The sequence below is a fragment of the Malaclemys terrapin genome, chromosome 19, assembly GCF_027887155.1.
Source record: "Malaclemys terrapin pileata isolate rMalTer1 chromosome 19, rMalTer1.hap1, whole genome shotgun sequence".
Taxonomy (NCBI): domain Eukaryota; kingdom Metazoa; phylum Chordata; order Testudines; family Emydidae; genus Malaclemys; species Malaclemys terrapin.
Window position 1 is genome coordinate 5,410,577 of NC_071523.1, and position 17,509 is coordinate 5,428,085.

Genomic DNA, 17,509 nt, shown 5'->3' on the forward strand with positions numbered 1-17,509 from the left:
GTTTTGGCCCTGGGCAACACAAAACTAAACTTGATACATTTATTTTCATGCCATCTTTCCTCTCAAAGTATCCCTAAGTGTTACCCAGCCTATATGTATCTTATTACTACAGACGCTCCCCGACTTACGCAAGCGTTCCGTTCCAGAACTCAAATTTTGCATAAGTTGGAAATATATACCTGACCATTACGTGGGGTGGGGGTGGGGGATAACTATTTCCGTAAGTGTGGATTTGCGTAAATCGGGTTTGCGTAACCCGGAGGGCGTCTGTATATAAATTGCTTCCACACCATTGAAATGCAGCCACTTCTGGGGTGGAAAGGAAGTACACTCAATTTTTTAAATATTTTTATATTATCTTGCTTCTCCCTACCCTGAAAATCTTGTAAGGCCATTTTAAAAATTTATTTTTCCTTCCTTTTTTACCATTTTCAACTTTTCCACCTTTTTTTTTTTTAGTCACCTTGATTATTTTAGCGTTCTTGTTTTCTTCTGTTTGCTGCTTTTTGTATCTGTATTTTTAAAGTTTTCTTTCAGATTCAATATTTTCCGATATTGCTATCAGTGCCTCTTTCAAGCGTCTTTGTTTCAGATTTGCTTCAGTTCTTTTTCTGTATCTATTTATAAGCTCTCTTGTCTCTTTTCTTTCCTACCAATGCATTACCAAACATTTTGTCAGATTTCAAGGGGAGCACTGGACTTAGCAGAGTGGAATTCACAAGATTTGTATTTTTGATGCTGCTCTGGTCTCAGGGTGATAATAAATGGGTGCAGGGTATTGTAAGTTTCGTGCCACTTTTGGCATAATGTAACTGTTGATGCAGAAAATAATAAAATTACAAATGGAAAAATACTTGTACAGACACAAATCACATGTCACATCTACACCGACATTCTCTTTTCTCCACCTCGCCCCCTCCCCAATCTCAGAGCCCATATTGATTGGGCTAGCACTATGAGGCTAAAAATAGCAGTGTAGACCAGTGGCCCCCAACCTTTTCCATGGGGCGGGTGCTGGACGATTAGCCGCCGAGGACCGTGGCCGCCGGACAAGCAGCCACCGAAATGCCGCCATGAAGCGGCAACGTCAAGAGGCGTCGCTGCTGAAATGCCGCTGTGAAGCGACAACGTCGAGAGGCATTGCCGCTTTTCGGCGGCTGCTTTTCCGGTGGCCAGTAAGCAGGCACATATGGATGCCCCGGCGGGCGCCATGGTGCCCGCGGGGACCACACTGGGGACCCCTGGTGTAGATGTTCCCGCTGGGGTTGGAGCCCAGGCTTGGAAATTTGGTGAGTGGGAAGGTTCTCCAAATCCGGGCTCCAAGCCCAGCGGGAACATCTACACTGCTGTTTTTAGACCCTTAATGAGTCCAAATCAGTTGACCCCATGCTCTGAGACTTGCTACAGTATTATTATTTTTTACATTGTTACACGTACCCTAAATCCCTTCATGTTGTAGTCTCATGGCCTCTGTCTTCAGCAATGGGTGTTGAAAACTTACTGATTGTGTCGACAAGACAGTTTTTTATACCATTCATGTAATGGTGAGGAAGATGGTTTTGTCCCATCTACATTGTTAGACTTTTAAACCATAAACCATAGTTAAATCTTTTAAGCACTGCTTCCTTGGGATTTGTTCGTGACAGCTGTTGTCAGAAGTGATTCCTGAATCTGTACTACATTATAGACTAGGCTAGGGTGTGCAGTGATTCAACTGGAAATTCTGTTATTCCTCTGGCATATAAGAAGCATTACATTGACCAGCAGTAGTTCCTTATTGTCCTGTTCTGCTAGGCAAAAAAAGTCACAAAGGATTTAGGAGTAAACATAAAACTGATGTGTCCTGAATAGTGGAATACTCTAGAACTCAAGTGAATAGACGCTCTGGATTAAAAGAAGCTCTGCTAGGCTAGTTAAAAAAAAAACCCCATAGGGATGATTATATAAGCCTGTGTTACAATTTAGTATGTGTATATTTTACATTGCAGTGCCTTTAACCAGTAAAGTTTAGCTTAATATGAAAGAGAGAGCACAGATTTAGAATAGTCCCTGGCATCTAATTTTTGGACTAATTTAAAGTTATAAAATGAGTCAGGCAGATCTAGCCATCTGGATAATGATTATATCAGTTCACGTTATTTTATTATAAAAAATATCAGTGGGAAAAGAAGAATATGAATTGGCCAACAAAGCTTCAGACTGTGTGAGCACTCTAACAAGTCAGGATCTATGTCTTTCAATTATTTATATATATATATATATATATATATATATATATGAATATGAGGGAGAGTTTGGGCATTGCACGGTAGAACAGCTGCACTTCTCAGGAGGCTGAAGGTATTTGGCTTTTCGCTTTGTACCTTACCAACGAATTTCAGATGTGCAGGTGTCCTGCTGTAATAGCACCTTGTGATGTGTCACTGTCAATATCTAGTGTTGCAGAAAATGATGATTTATTTTTGTTTGCTGTTCTGTCTTACTACTGTCAATAGGGTTTGATTACGCTAACTGATAATGAGATTGAAGTAAAAATGTAAAGAGGCTTTTCTGCACCTGGGATTGAAATGACACAGTTTTACAGTGTTGAAAATATCGGTTTATGGGGCAGGTGGACTTGCTGGGAGCTCCTCTTGAGATGACACGAATTAAGAGGAGAAGGGGAGGCAATACATTTTATTTCTATAATATGTATAATTCAAGAAAAAATTTGAAACGTCAATAAAAAACGATTCTTTGCCTCCTGTTTCTTAAAGCCGAATTTGCCTGCAATAAAGGTAATAAAAAGATTTGAGATCCTAACTAATTTATATGAGCAAAACCAAATTAAAATACTTGTTTAAAAAGTCTTTTGCCCTCCAGTTCCTTTACAATAGCCCGCTGTTTAAAAAAATATTTACTTAAGGAATAGCTGAAACTGTTCAAAAGAGTGAATAGTTGTGATAAATATCTAATTTGTGGTGAAACGAAGTGGCTAATTGTTCCAGTCAAAAACGTCAGCCATGCAAAGGCACCCTTATGACCCAGCAATGGCTATAGCCTTTAGCTTGTTAATTTCCTCCGTACTGATTTGCTTAAAGAAAGTTGTTTAGGGAGAGATGACTTTGGCAAACTGCTGCCTTGTCTCTTCCATCTCCTCCCCCAGTCAGCAGGGCTTTGTCTCAGGGACACGTTGGTCCTAGGGAGGAGGAGAGAAGCTGGCTTTGGATTGGTGGAGGGAAGTGTTTCCCAGACTGTCCATTGTTTGCCTGTAAGTGAGGGAGAGATGCGGGGGGAGGGGAGAATGGGGTTGAGGGACTGAGAAACGTGCGCCGCACAACATCCATACCGAGAGCCCAGAGAGATTTCAGTTGCTTGCCTGCTCTACAATGAAAAAACAGTTTAAATCATTAATTCCTCTTCGGTGCCTGAAAAGCTGCATTAGTGTAAGTGTAGCTTAGTTGGACTGAACAATAATGATCTAGCAATTAAAAAAAATAAAAATAAAAAGACACCCCACTTTTGTTTACAGCCCGTTGTTGCAATCCTGCACTGACAGCGAGGGGGACTCAGTGACCGAATAGGTCTCTTCTATCTCTGTATTTTATAACTCTAGTTTGCTTCTCCAGACAGAGAAAGAGATGACCTCTGCATCCTTCTTTACAGAATAACCAGTAAACAATAATAGTGAAATGCTGCATTGTATAGCGAGATTCATAACTGCCTGACGACACATTGGTAGTTAATGATTAATCACCCTGAGGTAGACCTAGGAAGAGGCATTAGAAAGCCTTGCTTTCTTTAGGGTTGGTAGAGTTAGAGCACAGCAAACGGTCGTCTTTGTTTTCTGTTCTGACTGCCAGTGATTGTGAAACACGCTTCTGGGACAGGGCTGACGCATGGATATAAATACACGACCTGAAGGTTTCAGAGGAGCCCCTCTGCCAACGTTACCGAAGGTCGGGATGGCTTTTGTTGTCCTCTTGTCCCCTCTTCCCAGCCCTTCCGATTGTGGACAAAGGTTGCACCACTCAAAGTCCTTGTTTCCTCTGCTGCTGCTGCTCCTTGCAGTGTATCTCCCGCCATCTTGCATTAACTTGCGATCACAGAATTGAAATGTATCCTTAGTACCTCTTCTCCTCCCCCAACGCTCTAGAAAGGATCATTTTCTTGTAATGTATGGTTTTGCTGCAGTAACCTGTCTTGTGATGCAGCATTGCAGATCTCCCCTCCTCTCCCTTTAGGATCAAATAACATGGAGCAATGCAGTCCCCCTTCTATCAGCAACTGCAAAGACAGGAGCAGCTCGGAGAGCAGCCAATGGGTGGGGCTGGTTCGGATCACTAGACAGATTAATCCTCACGATGGGGCACTATAGGATGTGTGTAATCAAAGGGCACAGACCGCGTTGGGGCAAGGAAAATGCAAATCTTCCTGTGTCAACAGCTGGCTCTGGGCGCTTAGCACTCTCTCGTGCTCCCCTCCCCCCTTTCTTGCTTGTCCCCCGCCACCCTCAAGAAAGGCGATTATTATAGATCATCCCCATTGCACGTCAAGGCTATAGTGCAGCAAACTAAAGCCGCACATACATTTTAGCATCTAGATAGAGGAGAGATTAAAGTGAATCATCTCAATTAAAGTTGGATTATTTAGGACTATTGCTGCCGTAGGATACCAGAGTAATTTAAATTGCTCATGCATTTGCCTGCCTAAACAGCCCACGGGGAAAATCCATGGGTTTTTGTACAGTGAGGATATCTGTTCCTTTAACACGTAAGGAAAATGATTTCAGGCATTCAGCGAAGATTGGTTGTATTATCAGCCAGACTATTTAAAAGTATTGCACTAAATCTCCTGTACATTTGTAATCCAAAATACAAAAGATTGAACAAAGTATTTTTTGTTTGAAATAAATAAAATTATGATTCTGCATTTCACAGCACTCAAGGTAGTTTTTTACACAAGAATTAAAACCGTTTGTCAAGCAAATTGTCGCGTGAGCATGTCATTTTTAATATAAAACTTGCTAATAGATAAATTGGGGTTTAGGTATAAAAGACATAGTATTGCTCTTTGCTTGCTTTGGTGCATGGGGATCAAATTCTGTTGATGTACGGCATGTTCTGCACTTCTTGTTCTCCCATAACTTAAATAGAGGCATAGGTGAACATTTGGTAGATTACTGGATCTCAGTTTATGCTATGGTGATTACAAACAGCTCCTGGATATTTTTTAATCAGTTTTTATAAACTTGGAAGTGCCATAACTAGCAAAATGGGAAAATAAAAAGTTTGTCAGGCTAGTAAGTGGAAACCAGTATTTTAAGAGCACTTGTGTGAAATGTAACTGACAGATGGCGCAACTACATTGTTAGCTAGGCTATATATAATTGCACCCTCAAAGGTCATTAGGATATTTTTTTGTGAGGAGTTCATGATTCAGTTGTTGCTAAAAACAAAGTATGGAAAAACGCTGTCAAATTGGATTTGTAAATGTTGAGAAAATAAAAATGCAAATTGATACATTAGGTGCTACACACTGAATTCATAGAGACTCAAAGGAAAACAAAATTGAAACACTCAGTGCTCTCTCATCTTTTCCTTTTTTAGTCTTGTAGGGGACCAGTTTTTCTTTCTTTTTTTTTTTTTTTTTTTTTTTAATGTTCTGGTGGGAATCAGATGTATTTCAGTCACACTAGTAAATACCTAGATTACCATAAATGACCATGAGGACAGTTAATCTCACTTTACCCAAAGGGCCTCTGCTCACTTTTTTCCTTCCATCCTCTCCTCTTGACTTTTACACATCTTGTTTCTTTGTACGTTCTTATTATCCCCCTCACTATTTCTCTACCGTATTCCTTTTTCTTCTGGTCTCTGCAAATATTGTTTTAAATGCAAGTCCTAATACAACTATCCAGCCTACCACAGCCTCATCTGAGCTGATGGGGAAACTTTCAGAAGCCCCTCCTTCTGAAAGTAGCCTTTGAATATTCTGTAAATGCAGAAAAACTCAGAGTGAAAATTGTGGATTTTGAGAATTTATTCGAGTGCAATTTTTCTAGTGATCTTGGTATAACCTTCTGAGGGTTTTTGTAAAGTGCTTTTAAATTATTATAATCATATCGGTGATGCCCCCAGGGTGCAATCTGGACTGTGGAACAGCTGTCCCCTCAGTTCTCCAACCGAGGGTGCCTTTTACGCTGTGAGAGCAACCATTCCTGATCTGCTCAGACAATATCTAGCATGTAAATTACTCCCAGCTATGCTGTATGAGTGCTGTGGCCAGCCGCTCTTGAATTACACTGCAGAGCAACACCAGCAATTCCCAGTCCCAGACTTTTCCTCAGAAATGTGTGTCTTGTCCAGGAGAGGGCTGGGCAGTACAAGTGCATATAAAGTCTGTCATTTTATTAATAGAAAATGATATGCACAAATCCTGTTATCTCAAATGGAGTTTCCCAAGCACTTCAATCCAAGCACACTGGTTTAAAGAACACAAGTTTATTAACTACAGATAGATTTTAAGTGATTACAAGTAATGAGGCATAAGTCAGAATTTGTATAAAAAAATGACAAGCAAAACGCAGCTAATATCTAACTTAACAAGCTAAGTGAATTCAAAGCAAAGGTCTCTCACCACATGTTCTAGCAGTCTTACTGGCTGAAATCCTTTCAGTCAGGATCTCTCCCCCCCCCAATTCAATGCTGCCTCCTTTGTTCTTCAGATCTTGTTGATGTCATGTGGGTAGATAGAGAAGCAGAGACATAATTTGAGGTCTGACCCTCATTCTTATACTTTGATAATTTATTCTTATTCTTTTGAGAATCCTCTTCAGTGGGGGTTCCGGAGACAAAGATTGTGGGAATAGGCACTTCCAGCTGTTTGTTTGCCAAGGTGTAAATTTCTCGCTCTCACCTTTTTTTTCCTGCGAAGAATGGCCACTAAACCAGGTGGTGGTCCCTTTGATTTTGTTGACACCTAGCTGAGGCATCAGTTTGCCTTTTGTCTCTGAGGAACTGGTTTGTGGGTGCTTTTCTAAACTTGGACTATGTCTCAGTAATGTCATAAAGAAGAATTTTATAAGTTTGCATACAATGTTGCCACACACATTTTACCAGAACAATAATGATCAGCAAATTGAGTTTTCAAATGATACCTCACAAGGCATACTTTGTATAAAACTTATCATAGTCTTATAAAAGGGGTGAACATCAAGGTACAGGCTGTTCTACTTTCCCTTTAATTTAAGGCAAATGGCAGTACCTGTTGTTGTTTTAAAGTGCTAGACACTGTAACCTCTATTTTCACACACAGGCTGCGTCTACACTGCCACTTTCAGCACTAAAACTTTAGTCATTCAGGGGTGTGAAAAAACATCTGCCAAGCGACAAAAGTTTTAGCGCTGAAAAGCGCTAGTGTAGATGGCACTTTATCATAAATCTACCACTGCTCATTCGAGGCTGGCTTTTTTTTTTTTTTTTTTTTTTTTAAATCGCCGGGAGAGCTCTATCCCAGCGATAAAGTGTGACTACACTGCCCATGTCACAGCGTTGGCACAGCCGCGCTGTAATGGGGGCAGTGTAGACATACCCTAAGTTCTGTCTCCTCCATGCTGCTTTTCATTTACAGTGCTGCCCAAGGCTTTTATATTCAACAAGCAACCTGTTCACTTAATTTTAAAGATGCTTTTGTTAGCTACATGTATTATTTACTGGAGAGTGAACAGTATGTTTGGTACTGTATGAAACCGAGGAAGATAGAATCTACATCTAGATTTATTTCAGGTTTCAGAGTAGCAGCCGTGTTAGTCTGTATCCGTAAAAAGAACATCCGAAGAAGTGGGCTGTAGTCCACGAAAGCTTATGCTCTAATAAATTTGTTAGTCTCTAAGGTGCCACAAGTACTCCTGTTCTTTTCATCTAGATTTAGATAGCATTTGATTGGAAAGTCCACTCGTGGAGTAGCTTTTGCAATTTTATTTAAACTATTAATGAAAGTCGTGTATGTAACACAGTCAAACATAGCTCCTGAAATAATCTTCACCCATGATATGCTTGCTATTGATTGTGACCTCTTTTTCCTCCTGGAGCAAGTAGCTGAGAACAGCTTTGATAATTGCTTAAGGTTTAAGTGTGTCTAATTTTACCTTTTTATCACAAATTTTATAGCAACTTACTGTATCCTCATGAATCAGTAATACTAATTTTTGTAATAACCTTGTCTTTACAGTTTATAAATGTCTTACACTTTCTCCTGCATGTTCCAACCCAGTTTGTCAAGAGCTTCCAAATTCTGCATTTTACATTTTGGAAGTGTTTTATTTTTTGTAACTAATGAACGTGTGCAATAAAATGCCATTATCTGCTTTTTAGAAACTTCTTGACTGAGTGAATTGGCTGTTCAAAATTTTAATGTGGAATTTGGCATACATAGTGCCTCTAAACTGTTTCAAAAACATACTTAACAGAAGATACTCTTCATCTTCCTGTTTTTTAAAATTTTTGTTTGTATCAGTTTATACAAGTCCTTGTATGTTGCTTGTAGCTTTTTGCAAGGAGTTGAATTCATATCCATAATTCATTAAAGCCTTGCTCTTATTAATAAGCCATGGTTACAACTTATACTGTGTTGTAGTTACTTAACATCAGAACATATACTAAGCAGGGTTGTGTCACAGTTCTTAAAGCTTTCATGAATGTAACTAGTGTGTTACTGTTTCATAATAGGGAGTTTAAAGTTGAATTCTAGTAGCATAGTCCAGAGGTGCATTTGTAGGTCACACTTTAAAAGTGAACTAAGAAGCTATTGTAAATAAATACGTTTGAGATCAGAAATCCATATTGGAATTAACAACCTTGTTTTAACACTGAATTAATTAAATTTAGATCAGAGTAGTAAAATAGCTGTGTCAAGTTTTTTTTAGTGTTGCAGCTTTATTTGTAATTATTTTGACTGTTTTTAATTATGTCGAGATTGTCAAATCAGATTAAAAATTAGGAGTACCACTGTAACGTTAAATGCCTTTTTATTTCTTAGGATGTTGTTTGGGAATATAGTCTATTAAGATGGATCTCTTGGTAGCCTAACCAGAAATGCTTCTCAGATCAAAAAGGAAAGAAGCCTGAAAATAGTTACTGAAAGTACAAATGTTAATTTTCCTCTTAGACAGCTGCATAGAAAAAAACAAATTCTTATTTTGAAATTAGTTTACTATTTAGAAGACTCAGTTGTTTAAATATTGTTTTTTTTTACACTTCAGTATTTTTGAATATGATCTTTTGTATTAGCATTAATATATTTGCTTTGCTTTGTTTTTTTTTGCAGATATGGACGTGTTGAAAGTGTCAAAATTCTCCCCAAAAGGGGGTCAGAAGGTGGAGTGGCGGCCTTTGTGGATTTTGTGGACATCAAAAGTGCACAGAAGGCACATAACTCTGTCAACAAAATGGGAGATAGAGACCTACGGACGGATTATAATGAACCAGGAACCATTCCGAGTGCTGCTCGGGGATTGGATGATACAGTTTCCATAGCATCTCGTAGTAGAGAGGTTTCTGGGTTCAGAGGAGGTGGGGGGGGCCCCACTTATGGCCCCCCACCATCACTTCATGCACGGGAAGGACGTTATGAGCGGAGACTTGATGGGTAAGTTCCAAGGTTTCTCTAGGCAGGTATTTTGTATTTGATATGGTGAGAAACGCAAACTCCTATATAGGGCCCCCAGATGGATTTAAAATTTTGGGAATGATCTATGTTTCCTATTTTGGGTTGGAAACGGAAGTGATTCCTATCCCAGTGGCTGGTATCTTGTGGATCCATAGAGGATGTTTTCTGCAGCTGGTTGGATATCTACTCTTGAAATAAGGTGGTCTTAAGATCGAAGATTTCCTGTGGCCAGCATCGATATTGGAGTTATTCTTCTAGAAGTAATGATTCCATTTTTGGGATAAAATTAAGGCCTTATTCGGATGTATCACTGCTACCAGATGGAGCTATATTGCTGCAGCACAAGTTCGATGTGGAGTGTCTTGGGAATACTAGAAAATAAGATGATTTGAAAGCTTGATGCATAGTCCTCAGGTTTTACTATATACAGTTTATATATTAATTGGATTGTCAACAAAAATTTCTAGTAGACTTCAGTGATGCAGCATCTTGGATTCTACAAACAACGTTTAGGCATGGAAATACATATTGGATGAAGAAGATGGAAGGCCGCTTTTGATGTTTCCATTTTGGATCTACATCAGTTCCAGGTTATTGGGATTATTCTTCCTGATGGTATTGTCAAAAAAGACGGACATTTCTAAAATTTGGAAATTATAGTCATTCTAAAAGTACTGGAATAAGAACCACTGCCTTGAATTTATGGGATGGTATAAAGCCAAGATGTATATGATGGTGTACAGCCAAGGGGAGTGGATTACGATCTAGTATCTTAAAAAGCCATTTGCTACTGCACAGTTAAAGGTACTTTAGTTTTAAGGACATGGTGCTAATAATCAGTTTGTGGATACATCAATCAAAATTGACTAGGCTGGATGGTTACAAAGGTGGATAGAGGATACCGGCTGGCCAGCCATGATGCATTCCCTCATACATTGGGTGTACTTCTACCAGCTGCTTGATTCAGACTTAGGGCCGGAAATTAAAATAATGGATGCATTTCTAAGTGTCAACTGTCTCAAGAAAGAAGTCTGGGGGTTTCAGAGTTATGGTTTCAGTTTGGGACTACTTGCTTCCTGTGGATTTTTTTTATCTTGTCACTCAGATTTTTTTTTTCTTGTTGGTTCATCTAAAATATCATTTGACACCCTTACCCATTAAGAAGGTGGATTACCCCTATAAGAGGGGCCAAAATTGGGGAAGTTATGTTCACAATTCTCTCCCTAGATTTAATTGGGAATATAGGTCGTGTTTCCACACTTGGAAAAGGTTGGTATGCCCTGCCCTGTGTATATTAGCCCCTCTCCTAACCCAAGTCAACCCCTCTCTTTCCACTAACTCCAGTAGTTCTTTGTACTAATAGATAAATCAGAAAAGCACTGTAGCCATTAGATGTTCAGCTCTGCTAGCTCTTGTGTCTGTCTTCTGTGTCCTTTTAATGGATAAGGACTTTGTTCTTTTATGTCAGCTATAACAGTAACCTTCTAGCAGTATTGCTTTTTCTGTTACATCATTAAATTATCTTTCACTGGCTAACATTTGACAGGATGCTAAATGCAATCATTGATAAAATTGTTGATCTTTTTCCTTCAAAAGGGGGAAAGAAAGAGAAACTCTTACTTGTTAGGCCTTGAAATAGTTTTCTAATGCCATAGTTACAAGCAACAGATAAGGAAGTAGAAGAATATGTAATGAATTTTAAATAAGACAGAAGTTATTGGAATTTTATTTTACGTTTTGTTAGTGTGGTTAGCTTTTTTTAAAGAGAGTTGGGAAGAAAAAATGCAGTCTAGGCAAGCACTTACACTCTGCCTCACCTTAAGGTTGCATACTAGTAAGAAACAATGGATGGGTATACTGTAGAGAGTCTGGATCCAGGGCTTCTGTGGGGCATATTTGTAAATTACTGAGGTAACTTCTCAAGATATTCATCAAAGAAGATTCTAATCCAGCTACCAGTTTGAAAAAACTGAAATATTTCCATGATTTTTGATAGAAGACAAATCCTATGATGCGGCAGAAGAAGAGGAACTATGGAGTGAGTTTGGGTTATTAAGATCCAGGGAATTGATAATTAATTGGTTCTCCAGGAAGAATCTGAGAAGGTAGAGGGGAGAGGTTAAAATGTTCCTCATAAAATGGATAATTAGATTTTGAAGTTAACCTAGACACTGTGGCATATTTATAATTGTGAAAATATGTTCTCTATCATTCTTAATCTGTCATATTGTAGACCTGTCTTGAAGACATACCATCCTGGTACCTGACTAGATTAGAATACTAAGCTATTTGAAATATTTTGTTAACTTCATCTTTCAATTTTTGCTATATCCTTATTTCAGATAGCACGCTAAAATTCTTAGAACATAGAACTGTCCTCCAATGTTGTATAAAATGTTTTTTAATATTGAAACACAGAATGGGCCTTAGCTACTTTAAACCAATGTGTTTCAGTGACATGGGGAGGATATATAAATCCTTTGACTGCAATAACAAATTGAAAATCTTAACAATTAAACATACCCAGCAAAGCTAATTTATATCTCTTCATGTGGGGTTTTAATCCTTTTTGGGACCTCCATCCTCTTTGATAGTTATCCTTGAGATTTAGCAATTTATTTTTCTGATATTAGCAATCAAAATATTTGTTTAGGAGGAGCAACGTACCCAGGACTCTAGGTGTAGAATTCTGATAATATCAAAACTCCTTGTAATGAGGATGGAAATGTTTTAAAGAAGATAACCTAATTTGTTGGGTTTCTCTGTGGGAGATAACTAAGATCCTATCTGAATCATGGAATGATCTTCAAATAATTGTGGCTGATTTGTGGACAAAACATGGACAGTTGTGGAAAAGTAATAATGGGCCTTTATTAACAGCAATAATTTGGAAAAGCCACATTAGAGCTATTTGTTTAAGAAAAATTTGTTGAAACGATATAAACTCTCAACTATTATGTTATACCTGTGAATTTTTTGATAACCAGACAATTTGCTACAACTACAGGGCCGTAATGAGGACGGGGCAAGCCGCTGGGGGTTGGGGGAAAGGGGCAGAGAGCGGAAAAATGAGGCAAGAAACTGGTAAGGGCAGAGCCCTGCAGCGGGCATGGTAATGCCCCCCCTTACTTCTGTGCTGCTCTAGCCCCTGCTGTTTTTTCCCCCCATCATTTTTCTGCCCAGTCTCTTCCCTCCCCACCCCCCCCTTTTTTTTTTTTTTTTTGGCACCCTGGGTGGCTGCCCTGCTCACCCCACCCTGGTTAAAAGCCCTGCCCAAAACGCTCCAAGATCATTTAATGTACTAAGGGGGGGGGGGGAAGTGTGTGGTGCAAACCTTAACATGTATGCAAAATTAGGGACTGCAGAGTATGCAAATTTAAAATAAAATGGCGGTGGAAGCCTAATATTGCTGAATCTGCCACGTCAACAATATCACACATGAAGTAGGACCTTAGATATAACCCCTTTTGAAAGCAGCTTCTTACTTCTGGGTCATGCTTTGCATTGAGGCTTTCATGGCTATAGCCTAATTTGTAATGATATTTCTGCAGAAACATCATAATAAGATGGAAAATAAAAGTTAAAATTCATTAACACATTTTTAAAAACTAGATGATAGATGCAGGAAAACAATGTTTTTTCTTAAAAGTATAAAGACTTACTTAAAAATAAAATTCAAATTCCCCATGAAAATGTGAAAAAAATTGATATATTCTGCTTTAAAGGATACTGGTCATGAAAGCCCAATTTATGATTAAAGCAAAATGATTGCTCAGCTCTACTGTGTATAAATACAACTTTGGAGTCAAGTAAAATGCTTAAGTGTGTCAGTGTTTGCTTAATAGGTTATTGCTGTTTAGTGGAGAACCAGCTGCAAAAATAAAGTCAGTGCTGAAGTAAATGTTTGCATGACTTGCTTTTTGTTTTGCTTACCCTTGTCTGATTGATTAAATATTTTTCCCCCTTATAAATGCAGGGCTTCAGATAACAGGGAGCGTGCTTATGAACATAGTGCCTATGGACACCATGAACGGGGGACGGGAGGATTTGATCGGACAAGACATTACGATCAGGATTACTATAGAGACCCTCGAGAGCGGACATTACAACATGGGCTCTATTATACTTCACGGAGTCGAAGTCCAAACCGTTTTGATGCTCATGACCCCCGTTATGAACCTAGGGCCCGGGAGCAGTTTACATTGCCCAGTGTGGTACACAGGGATATCTACAGGGATGATATTACACGGGAGGTACGAGGCAGAAGGCCAGAACGGAATTACCAGCACAGCAGGAGTCGGTCACCACATTCGTCCCAGTCTAGGACCCAGTCTCCCCAGAGGCTGGCTAGCCAAGCATCTAGACCCACAAGGTCCCCTAGTGGCAGCGGCTCTAGGAGTAGATCGTCAAGTAGTGATTCAATCAGCAGCAGCAGTAGTACCAGCAGCGACAGGTAGGTTAACAGCTTTTGGTTATCATGGATGCATTGTTAAATGAAACCAAACAGTGATCAGCTCGGTGTGAAGAAAATTGCTACAGTATAGTAATCCTTTTCTCTGGACAGCATCTGTAGTAAGCAAACATGAGGAATAGAAATCTCAGCTATCAAAATGTGGCACTAATCCCCAGTAATATCTGGGGAGACCCACTACAAATTATTCTGAATTTTGTGCATGCATGTAGAAATGAACCGGCATGAAATATAAGGACAATGCATCGCAAAACAGACTTCTTATTAGACGAGAGTGTAGTAGTTACTGATTCTTCAAATACTAGTGAATTTTCTGTAGTATACTGTGTACAAATAATTAAGTCCTACTAATGAGATGTCACTACAACCCTTTGCTACTACTGCTTTGAAAAGTTTTAGCAATTTCTTTACAAGAAAACCTTACACTTCTAGAAGAGTGTGCTTGTCAAAAAAATCTTTAATATTCAATTCCTAGGGACTTCATGTAGTCAGCTGCATGATGATTGCTTCAATATTTCTGCTATTTCAGAATTGCAGTATAAAGTGTATGTGGTCAAAATTATAGTAATAACAAACCTATCAAGGAGCTGAATTTATTTGGACAAACTGAAATATCCTGTTGACCTCACTCTCATTCACCTTCTTGAATTGTGATTAACACTGTAAATGGATTTAGAGACTTAACAGCCTAATAGAAAAGTAGGGCTGGAAAGGACCCTGAGAGGTCATCTAGTCAGTCTATCCTTCTGTGCTGAAGCAGGACCAAATGTACCTAGACAATCCCTGACTGATGTTTGTCTAGCCCGTTCTTAAAATCCCTCAGCGACAGGGATTCCACAACGATGGTAATGCAAAATGTAACTGAACTGTTCGGTAAAGAGCTCAGTTGCTGAGTAAGTAGGGCAGGTTTTTAGGGCTGGAAATATTTCTCTTGCTGACCAATTACTTTCCAAAAGAAAAATACTGAAAACTTATTTTTAAGAAATTCGTTATGACCATAATATTAATTTGGATAGTCTGATGATCTCTTAGTGAACAAAATTTTACAACTGGTAACTCACTAATCAAAATAATTACTCTCATCAAACAACTGTTTGAACTCATTCCAGAAGATAGAATGATTTTGAAGGGAACCTGCAAAGGGAAAGAAAACAGAGTTTCTGCTCCTTTTGGCTTCTTTACGATGTATGAAAAGGCCCCAAGAGGTTTCTTTCCTTCTGTTCTTCTAATTATTTATTTTTAAGGAGTTTTTTTTCCCCTGTTTTTTGATTTAGAAATTCAGATCTTATCTAGGCTGGCGGACTGTGATGAGTGGAGAATTAGTGAAATGGTGATATCACAAGAGCAATTAAGAGAAAGACAAGCCAACCATAAAACAGCCTCACTTAATATCTTGTCTCCTATTTTTCAGTGACAAATTAGCATTTTAAATAAAGGAAACATTTTGCTAAAGATTTAACACCTTCAGACATGTTAGAATTTGAAATAAACATCACTGAGACCTCAGAGAAGATCAAATGTGACATGCCTGATATCTCTTAGTCTTAAAATATAAGCAAGAAAAATACCTGTACTTTTGGGTGGGCTTTATCCATCATAAAAAAAAAAAAAAAAAAAAAAAAAAAAAGAAACAGCAGAAGCCCAGCTCACCTACATATTTACTGGATACAAGTGTTGTGAGACATTAAAATCTCCAACCTGGGGTGAAGAACTCAGAAATTGACAACACTAAGTATTGCCCCAATGGAACAAAGTGACATTTTTAATAAGAAACTATCAATATCAGTTATGTTTTGGTAGTTAATTTTCCCTGTAACTTTTATCTTAATGTTGCAAGATTAGATGTGTCTCTGGAAAAGAGAAATTTTGATGGATTTGATTTTATTAACCAGAGAAGTGAATTCAGACTCAATGAAGTAAGTACTAGTAAGTTTTACGGATAGTGCCTTTCATCCTGAAGGAACACACAATGCTTTTACACATTTTACAAACTATGGAATATAAAATAATAAACATTATATCATTTACATCATAAAACATGTACATTACATCATAACATTAATTTCAAGAATAACTACTTTTTAAAAAGAAAAAGCACCTTTTTATTCAATAAGACCTTGTTACTTTTTTATTCCTGTTAACAATGCAGAGCTATGGAGAATGAAATGCATCCTGTTACGGTTTGTATAATCTATAGAATGGTTTACCAAGTTCCAAATGCATTTCCCATTGTTTTCAATGGGATGTAGGCAGGGGTGAAAGTAACTTACAGGACTTAATGGTACTGCCGGAGTCCTGAGGGGGCATGACCTCATCTGGAAGAGGCGTGGCCTCAACTGGAAGAGACGGGGCCTCTCAAGATTTAAAGGCCCTGGGGCACCGGCTGTGGCTGGGAGCCCCAGGGCCTTTAAATCAACCCCGGGCAAATTAAAGCGCCCGGGGCTTCGGCCGCCGCGGAGCTCCGGACCCTTTAAATCCCCGCCGCGGAAGCCGGTGCGGTCCGGCACGGCGTACTGGCTCTTGCCGGTATGCCGTACGGTATCGTACCGGCTTACTTTCACCTCTGGATGTAGAAATGTAAATAAAGGTAGAATTTCTCCTGCAATAAACATAGATGCCATTGGTTGACTCAGAAATTAAATGAGCTCTGAAACTGTAGTAGGGTGTCTCAGTGCTTTTGGAATACTTGAGATCCTTTTATGGCTCGGTCATTAGTGAAAGATTTTAAAAATATTTTGGAATTTACGGAAACACTATGAATTCTGTGGTTGATTGGCCATAAGTAGTGAAAATCACCAATGGTGCCCAAGATAATTCTCTCCCTCAAGCCTCTTTTTCATGTCTGTCTCACTTTCTCCATTGTCAGTTGTGAAGTAAACTGTATTTTTGTACAGCAGTAGGTCACTTCTAGACCCAAATGTAAGTATTTAGGGTCAAATTTTGGGAACTACTGAATGCTTAGCACTTTAAAAAATCTGGGTGATAGGCAGTTTTCTGTAAGCTACCATGGAAAAATGAGCAGAAAAATAACAATCAAAATAATTATGATGTCTTTTAGTTTCATTCTTTGAAAGACATAAACCATAGCAAGGGTCATATATAAGATTAGAAGATTTTCCCTAATTGGACAATGTTGTGAGGAAAGATGCTCTGCATATTCTAGAAATGTAAACAAACCTTTGTCTTACATAGATTTGGAGTGTGTTGAATTCCACTTCAGTTAAGCTTCGTTTTATGTATATATTTTAAGAGGTCTTTTGTTATCGTTGGATGCTTTCTTTGGGGTTTCGTGATGAGAACCTGCAAATGAGTAAATTAGAACATAAGACCAAAAAGGACATTATTCTCTCTCAGAATATCAGAAAGGAAAGCTGACTCGTGTGAAGATCT

The 17,509-nt window shown here is 38.7% G+C and overlaps 1 protein-coding gene across 6 annotated transcripts in view; it reads left to right on the forward strand.

Annotated features, from left to right (window-relative positions):
• SPEN (spen family transcriptional repressor) overlaps positions 1-17,509 on the forward strand; it is a 95,590-nt gene that overhangs the window by 20,737 nt on the left and 57,344 nt on the right. For 5 of the 6 annotated variants that reach the window (XM_054009154.1, XM_054009156.1, XM_054009155.1 and 2 more), the window contains exons 2-3: positions 9,307-9,627; positions 13,625-14,101. In XM_054009154.1, coding sequence (XP_053865129.1) covers positions 9,307-9,627; positions 13,625-14,101 — 798 coding nt within the window. Of the gene's footprint in view, positions 1-9,306; positions 9,628-9,655; positions 10,918-13,624; positions 14,102-17,509 lie in introns of those variants that run through there. The other variant, XM_054009157.1, reaches the window with a different exon arrangement.